We start from the raw sequence: 12,448 nt of genomic DNA, 5'->3' as shown, positions 1-12,448 counted from the left end.
GTTTCAAATGTGTGTCAAACATGCCCGAACATCTCAATCCAACGTTTGTACATGGTTTTGGAAAGCAATCCAATTGAAAACCCCGTGTCCACTCAACGCCGATACCATCTAATCGGCACAACAGTTCTGCAACTGTTGGGATGCTACCACTTTGGATGCACATGCAACCCAATCCAACCCATTTTCCCTGCTTTGCTTTTCCTCCACTCTGTTGTTTCCAAATGACGACACAGCAGATAGTATGTGTGCATCGTACACCACGTGGACTTGACGTAGGAAGGGGAGGGGTAGAGTGGAGTAGACCTTGGCCCAACGGAGGCTCCTTGCTTGTGCATGGAAAAACCCTGTTTTCACAGTTGTGAACTGCTCTCGCGCGCACCAGTGTCCAGTCTTTGTTGACAAAAGAATGCAATAAATGCACTCGTGAACGTTGGTTGACGTGGTAGTAACGTGTGTTCTGTTTACCTCATTTTTTTTGGTTCGATGGTAGTTGCCTGTGAGTGAAGTGGTTCCAGAAAAATACATACATCAGCCTTCTGATTGATGGATGTGTATGTTTGATACGTGGATGCAAATGATTGGTCACATCAAGAAGAACATTTTAGGAGTAATAGAGCTTCCAGATTGTACTTCTGCTGGTTACTTCACAGCCATAACTGATTATTTAGATAAGGCAATAAGTTCAAATAAATACAGAAACAAGTGTTACATTGTAGGCTTGGGTACTGCAGCAAAAATGGTCAGGCACAAATCAGGATTGGCTGTGCAAATGAAAGCTATTTGTAATAAAATGATAAATCTTCACTGCCTTGCACACAGTTTCGAGTTAGCTGGATCCATGTGGTGAAGTTGAATATCTTAGAGCATTTGATTCCATGATTAGGAATATTTATTATCATGGCTCTGCTAAAAGACTTCACCTCTTGAGAGAAACGGCAGAAGTTCTAAAACTGAGTGATATCCACACTATTAGGTGGTTAGCCAGCAAAGAAAGTGCTGTAAGAGCTCTCTTGCAATCATGGAAAGCTCTTGTGACCCATCTTGAACAGGTGGCCCATGGAAAAGACAATGATGGCGCTAAAGCTAAGGGTTTACTGAAAAGTTTGAAGCAATTTAAATTGTTAAGCTTCTGTACTTCGTTTTGGATTTCTACAGCTAATTGAACCCTTTAAGCATGGCACTACAAAATAAGAATCTTTTGATTGCATCTCTGAAAATAAGAATTGAACACTGGATGACCTAGAATCTAATGTTGGACCAAGCAAACAAGATTTCTTGGACAAATTATTTATTTCAGGGAAGATCAGGGATGTGCAATTCACAAACATTCAAAATGGAGAGCAAGAGTTTCAGACTGTTAGAGGAAACTTCATTAACAATGTGAAGGTGTACATCACAGAAAGATTGCAATCTATATCAACAGATGTGATTGCATCTCTGCATGTTTTCAACACTTTGGGTTGGCCTCCCAAAAAGTTTGAGATAGAAGAAATAAAGAAGCTCTACATGTACTTGAACCCGAGCCTTTATAATGAGAAAATGGATGTTCTGTAAGTGAGAGGACAGAATACAAACTTTTTGTTTCCTTCTCTGACTTTGAATCAGATGCTGGAGAAGATTCACAGTGAGGAGTGTTCAATAAGATTCCCCAATTTGGTCCAGATTTTGACATTTTGTGCTGTTCTATCAGTGAGCACAGCTTCATGTGAGAGGTTTCAGCTGTCACAACAGACTCAAGGCTACTTACAGTACAGTACAGTTTCTGTAAATGGACCCCCCCCACCCCCGTCAGAGCTTGACCCAGCAGCAGCAATCGATAAGTGGTACTTCAGTGCAGAATGACAGCGCTACACAAACATTAATTCCTAGGTATGTTCTTTTTAATAATTGCTCATGTTTATTATTTATCAATATAAAATAGTGGCGACCAAAGATTTTAGTCCGGCAACTGACTTCAAACTTCATGCCCTGTACTACATTGATATATTTAATAAGTCTACCAAAATATGAAGATAACACTAGGAAAGCAGTCCATTCAAAAAAGCTGTCTCTTTTTAAACACTGTTTACATCTAGCTATGAATTTCATATTTAGAAATGAGTGTCTATTTTACAGTAGTGAGAAACACGAAAACCATGGAACAGGAAAGATATGCCAACTCCTGTTTTCATTGATTTGAGACACTTTTGGGGAAAAAGCTGAAAAATGCCCAACCAAAAAAGCCACTAATAAAAACTCGTTCCTTCCCCCCACCCCAAAAAAAAACATGTTTCTCAACCACTTCCAACTTTACATGCAGCATGTCATCAATGAAATTTCCCCACTTTCATCCAATTCTAAGAGAAGGTTGATTAAGAGGAAAAGACTGTGTGAAACAAGTGAAATTTGACGTCAAGCCCATACAAGACAAAAATGGAAATTAAAGCAGCTGAAGCTAACAGAAGGAAACAAATTCTGAAATGATTGTTTGATTTACTTTATTTTACTTCACTTCTTGTGCCACTCTCGATGCCTATGTTCCGGGTTCAAACTCCGATATATGGATTTGGTTGATTTTACTCCATATTTCTGCCACTTTTGGCTAACCGCAATGAGTGAAAATATGAAGGAACACTCACAAAGAACATCCATGCCCAGGCCAGTATTCGAACCTGGTACTCCTGGAGTCGTAATGTGCTGTGTTAACTTCTCCGGGATGTTATTTGTGAATCTCCCTTCTTTTGCAAGAAAAATTGGCAACAAGTATGGAGACTATTTTCTTGGCATCAAGTATCAAGACTATTTTCTGTCTGAAATACATACTTTTCAAGGGAGCGTGATATCAAGAAATGCACTGTTAATTTAAGAAGTATGATATAAGAAAATGCATTGGAGGAAGGGGGTATTACAGTAACAGTTCAGATTGTTTTATGATTTCTCCTAGCACAAAGACTAATTGTCGTAGAATTATGGAAATCATTGTCACACAAAATTTGAACCTTCCTTAAAGTAATGAGCACTTTCATGTTGAAAAAAAAACAACAACTTGAAAATTACCTTAGGCACTTCTCATGGACAAGATATTCTCAGTCGACAAGCGACAGTATAGCGTGGGAATGAATGTAGAAGTAAATCGGAACCTTAGTAGAATGCATTTAGGGACTTTATTTTAATGCTAAGGGAACCTAACCACGAGAGTGTATATTGAACAAAACCTTACGTAATCGCCAAAACCCCGCAGTATGTGTTAATAGAAGTACATCGAAATCGAACCATGTAAAAACTGCATTTGTAGCATGATGAAATCGCAATAAAACAAAAGGAACTTGCGCCGAAAATTGCAACCATGGAGAATTTGTTGTAACTAGAGCTCTCAATTTATGAATATAACATGTCTCCCCAATTGTATCTCTAGATCTATACATTTGCTTTACCACACACTTATATTTGGAAAATGGTATCCACACCTACATCACCATTAATTCATAATCCATGAATAGTGGCACCGTATTCAACAGCACATGAACTGCCTATTTTGGATGCAGTCGCCACAGGGCAAACACAATGTGCACTGTTAGCAGCTGGAACGTCACTACCTCTCAACTCTGCAACCAGGAAAGGCCATACAACTGTGTGGTGTAGCAGGTCAACATTTGCTACTATGTTTAGCGTTCATGGAGACACCCATTGACTTTCAATGGAAGCTTTACAAACCAGAACTGTCGGTGACTGTACACCTTGGATGTGACACACGCTTATGTAGTATTGGAGCTAGATGTAATATTATAGACTTGCAATATCATCAGTTAAGATGACCGGACCCCTCTCAGATTTTCTTCATATTTGGCATACTCACTAATTGAGGCCTCCTAATCACGAATCTGAAGATAAAAGTTGTCGGAAACGTCTAGAAATTGAAAAATAAGCAAAAATAAGGAGTTAGTTTTCGGAATGGAAACAGTCTAATTTCGTGAAATTTTTTGTTTCACAAGGAAATATATATATTCCTGATACTTCCACAACACCAAATTTTAACTGTTTGCCTAACCTAACCACACATCAATGGTTCGTGGGGCTATTGTCAATGGTTCACAATTATTTTGCAATTTCTAGACGTTTCCGACAAATTTTAACTTCAGATTCGTCGTTAGCAGGCCTCAGTTAGTAAGTATTGTGTTTTGTTCATGTTCATTGGGTGTCCAGTGTTTTGAACTGTCTGTGTTTGCAACAGAAGTTAGAAACATGGCGTGTCGTGGATGCGTGGTGAAATTTGTACCGGGTGTGGATGATCCAGTGGATTTTTAAATTTAATTGAACACGGGATCGTGAAGAAAGGAAAGGAATGTCGAAAATGTGGCAGTGAATGTAAGCTACTCGTTAGAAGGAATGGGCTGTGGGTATATGCCTAATATAACGTGTCGTGGATGCATGGTGAAATTCAGGTAAGTTTTTCGTATCCTGGAAACGGATTTCTTTAAATTTAAAAGTTTGGGGCTCATTTGAGGGCAGGTGACTCCGGTAAATTTATATCATGCCTATAACAGGGACTCTATAGAGAAAGCCAGGTAGCCTGAGCAGAGGGGCCATGGTAGGTCAATTACCCCAAGGGCAGAGCCTGGAATCTGTGGGAAATTAGGACTAAATAATTTTTTAGTTTAAATTTCCCACCGACTCAGGGACGGATAGCCCCAAAAACCATTAATGGATAGCACCACGAAAGATTAAAATTTTCTTCGTAAATCAATGTTAAAAAGTTGTTTTTTTTTTTAAAAAAAATGGATCAGATGAGCTTTGTTCACGGGTATTTCTTGGGTTACGAAGGTTGAAACACTGCATAACGAATGAAAATCGACAAAACACAAGCACGATGCGTGATTATGTAGGAAGGTGTATGTGCCATATTGTGTCTTCGGCAAGGGAAAAGACTACGAGAAAGAAGTACTCGTAATGTGAAAAATTGCAATTACTTTGATCAAAAAAACAATACATATTAACGAATGTTCCGCGAAGCAGATAGGTAAGAATGAAAGTCAAAAATTGACAAAACGAAGAAGTTATAGGTGTCCGACTGATAGTAAATTTTTACCTTCCCATCGTCTTCTAACAGAACAAAATAATACAGTATATTTATAAATGAAATTATACATATTACCAATAACCATTAACGGTGATTAGGTGCCATAATTGAGCAAAAAGTGGGAAAAATATGAGGGGGCGGTCGCCCCTCACATCCCCCTAATCTCTGCTACTGACAAAGATTTTTATACTAAAGAACTGGTCTTCTGAGTAGGAGTTAACAAAAACAACATTTTTGTATCACGATTCTATAGCTCTTTACAGTTCTTATGGCGGGCGCTCTAGAAGCTGGCAGGGGAAGTGGGGAGCAGGGAAGCGACCAATCCAGCACGATAAGAAATGCAGGGGTCAGTAGAACGAGTTTCACGTAGTACTGTTTCCGGACGCGTCGAGTCTCTTGGTGCCACTGCTGTTGTCTGGTTGGTCTGTTGCATAATCCCCGCTCACCACTTCCGCTGCCAGCTTCTAGAGCTCCTGCCGTAAGAACTGAAAAGAGCTATAGTGAGAAAGAAGTCTGGAAAAGGACTAAAAAGGATGAACTATCCTGACAAAATCAGGACTTCCGGTTACCTTGCACTAATGCTTATAAAACTAAAATTACCAAATAGTTCAAACTACAGACTTGTGGAGCCTGTCTACCTCTAGAAAATCCCATTCTTTTATTTATGCAAAAAACAAAACTTAAATTCTTGAAAATCTGAAAAATTGCCAATGTTATTTTTGTAGGTTTTTATATGTTCACATTAAAATATATATCACGACTCGAGGGGGGTATGCTTACCCCCTTTGGTACGAGCCTGGTAATAGTACTCATGGGTGTAGTGTACGGACCAAGTATTGTTGATTTCGTGTGAAACAAATCTAATAATGAACACACATATTCAATTTACACCATCCTTATGAAATATATATGACATTGGTTCTAGACTTCTTACCTGATTCGGGTTGTTTATGCAATTTAACGTTAGGTAATTGCGTCATATTTTCATTTCGATGTAGATGTGAAGGTGTCATGTTAGACCTAGTTACACAAGAAAATTTACATGCCACTCGTTAAATTATATTAAATAGTTCTCTTACCAGTGAATTTACCTTTAGGGTCTGAAGTGGTAAATTGAGTAGAGTGTTTATCACACGTGCGTCCTGTAAACTGCTGATTGTTGTCCATGGTCTTGGAGGATTCACTATCACTGTTCTGTTGCACACCAGTTGAGTATCTTCGATTGACAGGTTCATCCACATAACCAGCCTTAGCTAACTTTTTGTAATCATGAAGTAATCTTTTACGTTTTCCACTTTCCGAATTACTGACGCTGTCAGGTGTATTACCACTGTTGCTATCTTCCATGATCAGACCACCATATTCCGCATCTATGACAGCAGCGGTAGTATCTAAACCGGAAGCCGAGTTTGTTGAAGAGGCGCTCGCAACCAATCCTGGGAAATTTCTGTAGCTGTTCAGTTCACGCTTTTGCAAGACTTTCTGAGGGATTCCTATTATCGATGTTGAATTCGTAACTTTCCCTGCTTCTGCAAAAAGTCCGCTATTATGAGAGATATCAGTATTTAAATCATTTTTATCACTTGATTCACAACTCTTGTTAGCACGAGAAGCCATTTTGAAATTTGTCCAATACCCGGATGGAATCTACAACTAGTTAACTTTAGAAGCAGATCTGGGATTGGTAGAAGTCAAGCCGCGTTTTTCGGCAATTCGCCATTTCCAGCATACCACAGCCAATAGCAATGCTTGTAAGTTATCAGGGAAGCGGAAGACAGGCTCGATCAGACATCAGTGGTTTGAAAACTGTGCAAGGTGCGATTACTACATAAACTTGTTATATTCAAGCAAAAATGTCGACAAGTGGGGCTACTCCTAAAAAAGTGAAGAAGACCGAAGGATCAACGAGTGTAGCAGAGAGCGAAGACGCACGGGATTATGATGCAGAAACGCAGAAAGCTCTGGAAGATATCGACGCATGCCAGAACGAAATAGACGCTTTGAATGAAAAGGCCAGTGAAGAAATATTGAAAGTGGAACAAAAGTACAACAAATTACGTCGACCATACTTTGAAAAAAGGAATGATATCATTAAAAGGATACCCAATTTTTGGGTTACAGCTGTATCCTTTTATGCTATTGTGTGTACATATTGTATGAAAATGCGTGTAGAGGATCCGGTTTCGCCAGTCGTGTCCGCCATGTTCTTTTGTATTTGGCAAGTATCGGAATATTCCTTCATGTTTGAAGTGACAAACTGCCTTGTAGTAGTAAATGCAAACATGACATAAATATTATTGTCATAATGTTAAAATTATAAGTTGATGGTTCTGCAGGTACCTGTGAAGGCGGTCACCACCTTCACAGAGAACAAAAGACGATCACGCCATCTTTCCCGCCAGCTCTACCGGTGTAAGATTAGAGTGTGTGTCGATAAGTTGTAATGTACGGACAGTGTGGTGACGAAAATTGCACTTTTTTATACTTGGTCTTGATGAAGCCAAAGTTCCGATTATTTTCATTCCGAACTATGATGGCGCACAAGTATATTTACATTCTCGAATTCTTTATATGTCCACTAACACATGCTCGTGTCACGGTGATTACTTATTATATGGTTTTATAGGCCGATTTTCCCCTTCCTTATACTCATATACGACGTTTGGTAGCAACCATTCGTTTTGTCAGCTTATGCGGTAATTATGCGATATCGCCCGAACACCTCTCGCACGTTTATTTAATTAATTTTAGCATTGATACTTACCTATTCTACATTGCGGAAGATTCTTTAAGGTGAGGTTATGCTTTTTTCCATAAAATAGTGTCAACTTTTCATATTAAGTGTCATTATTTGTCTTCCTTGTTCCTCTTGGGTAACAGACAATATGGCGTGCACTCGTCATGGATAATCGTGCGTCATGCTTGTGTTTTGTCGATTTGGAGTGGGTATGCAGTGTTTCAACCTTCTTCACCGAAAAATACCTACTTTCGTATTCATTGTCATCACAAACCATTGACGGTTAGCCCCAAAAACTATTCGCGGTACCAGTTAGATAAGCCGGAGACACATTTAACTCGTTTATTTTCAAATAAAATTAGTACTTGTTTACTATCCTTCGGACACATTTATTTATTTTTACAGAAGAAACTACTTACCATAATAAGTTCCTGTAGCATTGTCGAACATCGGGAAGGTGTTTTGTGTGATCTAGGAATGTTTCATAGCTGAAATTCATGTTGTTTGTTGAAAATTAATTCTCCGATGCAGAACCATTGGCACGTGGATAGGTTAGTTCTGTTAAGTTATGAAACATAGTTAAAATTTGGTGTCGTGTTAGTATCAGGATCTAGAAATTGGAAATAATTGCGAACCATTGGTGTGTGGTTAGGTTAGTTCGTTAGGCAAGCGAAAAGGCCTATCAGAAAGACGTACTGGTAATGTGAAAAATTGCAATTAATTTCATCAAAACAACTTTGATACATCTTCAGAAATGTTCCGCGAAGCAGATACGTAAGTACGAATGTCAAAAATTGACTAAAAAGTAAAAGATAGTAAATTTTTACCGTGATATTTTTAACATTATAATGATTTATTGATCCTTGCTAATTCGGTGGGCAATTTTTCACTCACGTCTATCGTCAGCTGATATGCAGTATCCTCAGCCGATGTGCAGTGTTTCCAAACTTATGAACCGATAAAACTATTCACAAAAGGTTTTTAAGTGAAAATTGACCCACAAACCATTCACAGAAGGTTAGATTGTTAGGTTAGGTGAACATAGAAAATTTGAATTGGAAATATAAAAAGAACTCACACGTCATCTCATAAAACTACCGTGTGGTTGTTACACTAACACTTATTAACCGAAAAATGATTGTTATTAATCCACAAACCATTCACGGCAGGTTAGGCAAACATAGAAAATTAAATTGGAAAACAAAAATTCCGCTCACACATCATCTTGTAAAACTACCGCCTGGTTGCTGCACTGACAGGAGGTTATGTAATCGAACGCGTGGAACATTTGATTCACGTACTCGATGGTAATGGTGGCACGAGCTATCATGCAACGGAGATGCATGAATGACTAAAAATACCTTACTTACAGGCCAAATAAGTTGCACGATTCGAAAAAAACAATTTCCATGGCTTCAGAAAGTCCATAAATACTTTCTCGTTTTTTCTCTTGTAAATTTCAAGAAATGTGTCTCCGGCTTATCTAATCGTTACCCTATTCACGATAGCCCCATTTCCGGCAAGGTTGGTTTAGGTAAGCATAGTTAGAAAACCTCTTAAGGAACAGGCACATTTGCAAACACTGGTGAGACCGCATGACTTTCGTCACTCGTTCCATCTGCAGGTACATAATGGAAACAACGGCTTAATGTTGTCAGAAAATGCAAGTTCCTCACATAGAGAGTGATTATTTCTTGTTCTGCAGCATTCTATGGTGAAATTTTTCAGTTTCCGCGAAAGAAAATACCTCGAAGGACAATGCTACAGAAACTGATTTCAGTAAGTAGTTTCTCATGTAAATTTGAAGAAATCCATCCGGTCGATGTCGCATAATTACTTCTTCTGCTGCTGCCATCCACTTCTTATGCATGCTCCATAAATGCTTTCGTTGTTAGGTTAGGTGGGCCAGGTTTAGGGCTCGAAGCATTTAAATAACATCTATACATGCTTCCAACACCTAATCGTGTACTACCTGGTCTCAATCATGAAACATCTTTCGAGCCTCACTACTAGGAGTGCATGTGCAAGTCAACCTCAAACATAAAGTAGCTGCTCGCTTACGCTCTTTTTTAAATCATAATTTCTATGGTAAAAATACATATTGAAACTCTTAACTGTGCTAATTAGTTTCTTGAATAACTCGCTGACATTTCTCATGAACAGCCTGACCTTTAGCACCTGGTACAGCACAAATCTGGTGAAGTGCAGAATGAAAATGGTCCATAGAATTTATCAGTGTTTCACTTCTTTCTTCCAGTAATGTTATTGTGTCTGGCAAATTTGAATAATGGGTGGTGATGAATCGTAAGTCGTTTCACACAACAGAATTGTTCAAGAGATGCTGTGTTATGCGAATTGATGTTGCATCATCTTCAGATTGGGAATTAATTACTTCAGCCACCTTCTGTTAGCTGGTCATCGTGTAGTATACTGCAGCAGATATCCAGTTAGTATTGGCTGTGGAGGCAAAGCAAGTTGAGGGGCTGTTTCTTTAAACAAAAGAACCCGGGATGGTGTTTGAGGAATATTTTCTTAGCATTGGAAATTAAAGAGTCAACTTCGGGAAATGATTCATGAATTCCCTCTGCAACTCTATGGAGGGCATGCTTGAGACTTCCAAATTTTATACAAAATGTATAAAATAGGCAATGTCTGGCTTTTATGAAATAATATAGGTAATATCGTATGAAATTGGCAAAATAGGCAAAATCAAATTGCCTTTAAATGAAGCTAATCCCTTCCCCCTGGCCTTTGCAACATTCGTTTTCATCATATCTCGAACAGGAAAAAATAGGCATTTCGCCTAACATCCGTTCACGTTGAGCAAGCAAGGAACAGCAACGGCAATGTGCGTCGGAGAGAGATTTTTCATTAAAAACACATGATTTTCCGCTCCAGCAGATTCTACAATGACAGAGAATACTTCCACGAAGTATCCAAATGCTAAAGAAACTTTTCTTGTGTAAAATTGAAGAAATCCATTATCCTGATTGGAAACTGTATCCAATCCTTATGGGGGATCAACTTCAAGTTACAGGTGATCAAATGTAGATTTCAACTTTTCCGCCTGACAATTACATTTTTCAAACTATTCTCTTTCCGTTGATATATTTTTCTATGCCATCGGAAAACCCACTGTACCCCCTCGAGAATTATGTTGATTTTTTTTAATAGACAGATTTAGACGTTTTACGTAATACAAAAGTGGTTCCAGCATTAGGAAACCACAAATAACAAAATTATTTGATCGCAAAGTATGACCTGCGTAAGCACAAGAAACTCCTATTCCGGACTACTATCACTCATTTTTCCCGTACAAAAAATCCCAAACAGCAGCAATACTAACACTCCTGGCATATCCTGACATTACTACAACTATGTTAGCCTAAGCTAATCTAACTGTACCGTGCATGGTTCGTGGTTCTATTTATACGCTGCTCCCACTAAAAAGGGGAAATAAATATCAAACTGGCCTGAAGATTGTTTTTCTTGTACAATTTACAATATGTTTTGTACATTACAAGGTAATTTCTAATAAGCCTATTTTTTTTTTTCACAATGTAATTTCAATGTACTTCATCTCCTGTGCCACTTCATTCCATAGCGCATCAATTTTTTTCTTATAGTTGAGCTCAGTTGATGAACAATCATACAGCGGAGGCTTTGCTTGCACAAGAACGATTAGTTCTAGATCAAGCTCGATTTTTAACATATAATATGTGCTGTCAAACAATACAGTGATGTCAGATGCAGGTGGTGCACTGAGAAGAAAGGATTTGCACGTGTGCAGAGAGCATTTTGTCGCAACGTGACTAGTCAAATGTTCGTCCGGTATGCGGTGGCTCGTAAGAGCCCCATGTTAAACTTTCCCAGAGTCTGTTTGCAACAAAATGACTTACCGTGTCGGATCCTGTTTGCCGCTGGCCTTAGTAGTTCTTTAGCAACTTTTTATTAGTAAACCCCATTTGTATGTAGTGAAAGAACACAAAAAATAACTGGTAGTCCCAAACCTAACAATCCTAACCTAATGGCATTAAATTATAGCTGCTGTTGTGGAATGTCATGTCGGGTGCTATATTCACTTGCATGAAGCCTTTGGGCTATTCTGCTTCATAGTAAGGTAACCCACAAAGGAACAGATGTACTTTACTTCACAAAAACAAGTTTCAAATGTAAGAATAACACTTGGTGCACTACAGCTCCAACTCAATCGGTTGCCAATCAACTACGGGTGTTTTAAGATCATAGTTGTTTAAACCAGGCATTTATCAATGTGTAAATATGTGAGTGAATAGATTGCCTCCTGCAAAGGAATCTGTTACTGTGAGAAATTCGAGAGTACTGTGTGTAGTTTTGGCTTTACTGGGAATATGTATGCATCTTTTTTACATATTTTTGTGACATAATTACATACATATTTTACAGTTTTATAGGACATATAGCCCAGGGGCCTGGTTATGATTAACTTTATACACTACGTTGCATGATTTATCGATTCATGTTTTTTCTTCTGATTTTCTTAATTTGTTTGCATTTTCCCCCTTAATTGAAGACCCTTTTTTAGCCACTTTTGACACAGTTGGAGAAGTGCAATTTAACATCAGTGGTGCAGCTGTTTGAGGAAAATCTAGCAAAATAATGTTGCATATATAAGA

General features: G+C 38.4%; 2 protein-coding genes across 3 annotated transcripts in view; one reads left to right on the top strand and one right to left on the bottom strand.

The window, feature by feature from the left end:
* LOC145984252 (uncharacterized) overlaps nucleotides 1–6,734 on the bottom strand; it is a 123,875-nt gene extending 117,141 nt beyond the window's left edge. The window contains exon 1 of one of the 2 annotated variants that reach the window (XM_083117854.1): nucleotides 6,136–6,734. In XM_083117854.1, the coding sequence (XP_082973980.1) occupies nucleotides 6,136–6,673 (538 nt within the window). In that variant the 5' untranslated portion in view covers nucleotides 6,674–6,734. The remainder of the gene's footprint in view (nucleotides 1–6,135) is intronic. The other variant, XM_083117855.1, reaches the window with a different exon arrangement.
* A 19-nt stretch (nucleotides 6,735–6,753) lies between these two features.
* LOC145984253 (protein SET-like) overlaps nucleotides 6,754–12,448 on the top strand; it is a 63,654-nt gene continuing 57,959 nt past the window's right edge. The window contains exon 1 of the mRNA XM_083117856.1: nucleotides 6,754–7,179. Coding sequence (XP_082973982.1) covers nucleotides 6,910–7,179 — 270 coding nt within the window. The 5' untranslated portion in view covers nucleotides 6,754–6,909. The remainder of the gene's footprint in view (nucleotides 7,180–12,448) is intronic.

This window comes from Lepisma saccharinum, chromosome 2 (genome assembly GCF_977018435.1).
Source record: "Lepisma saccharinum chromosome 2, izLepSacc3.1, whole genome shotgun sequence".
Lineage (NCBI taxonomy): Eukaryota > Metazoa > Arthropoda > Insecta > Zygentoma > Lepismatidae > Lepisma > Lepisma saccharinum.
The sequence above is the reverse complement of the archived record's forward strand: the minus strand, read 5'-3'. Positions and strand labels throughout refer to the sequence as shown.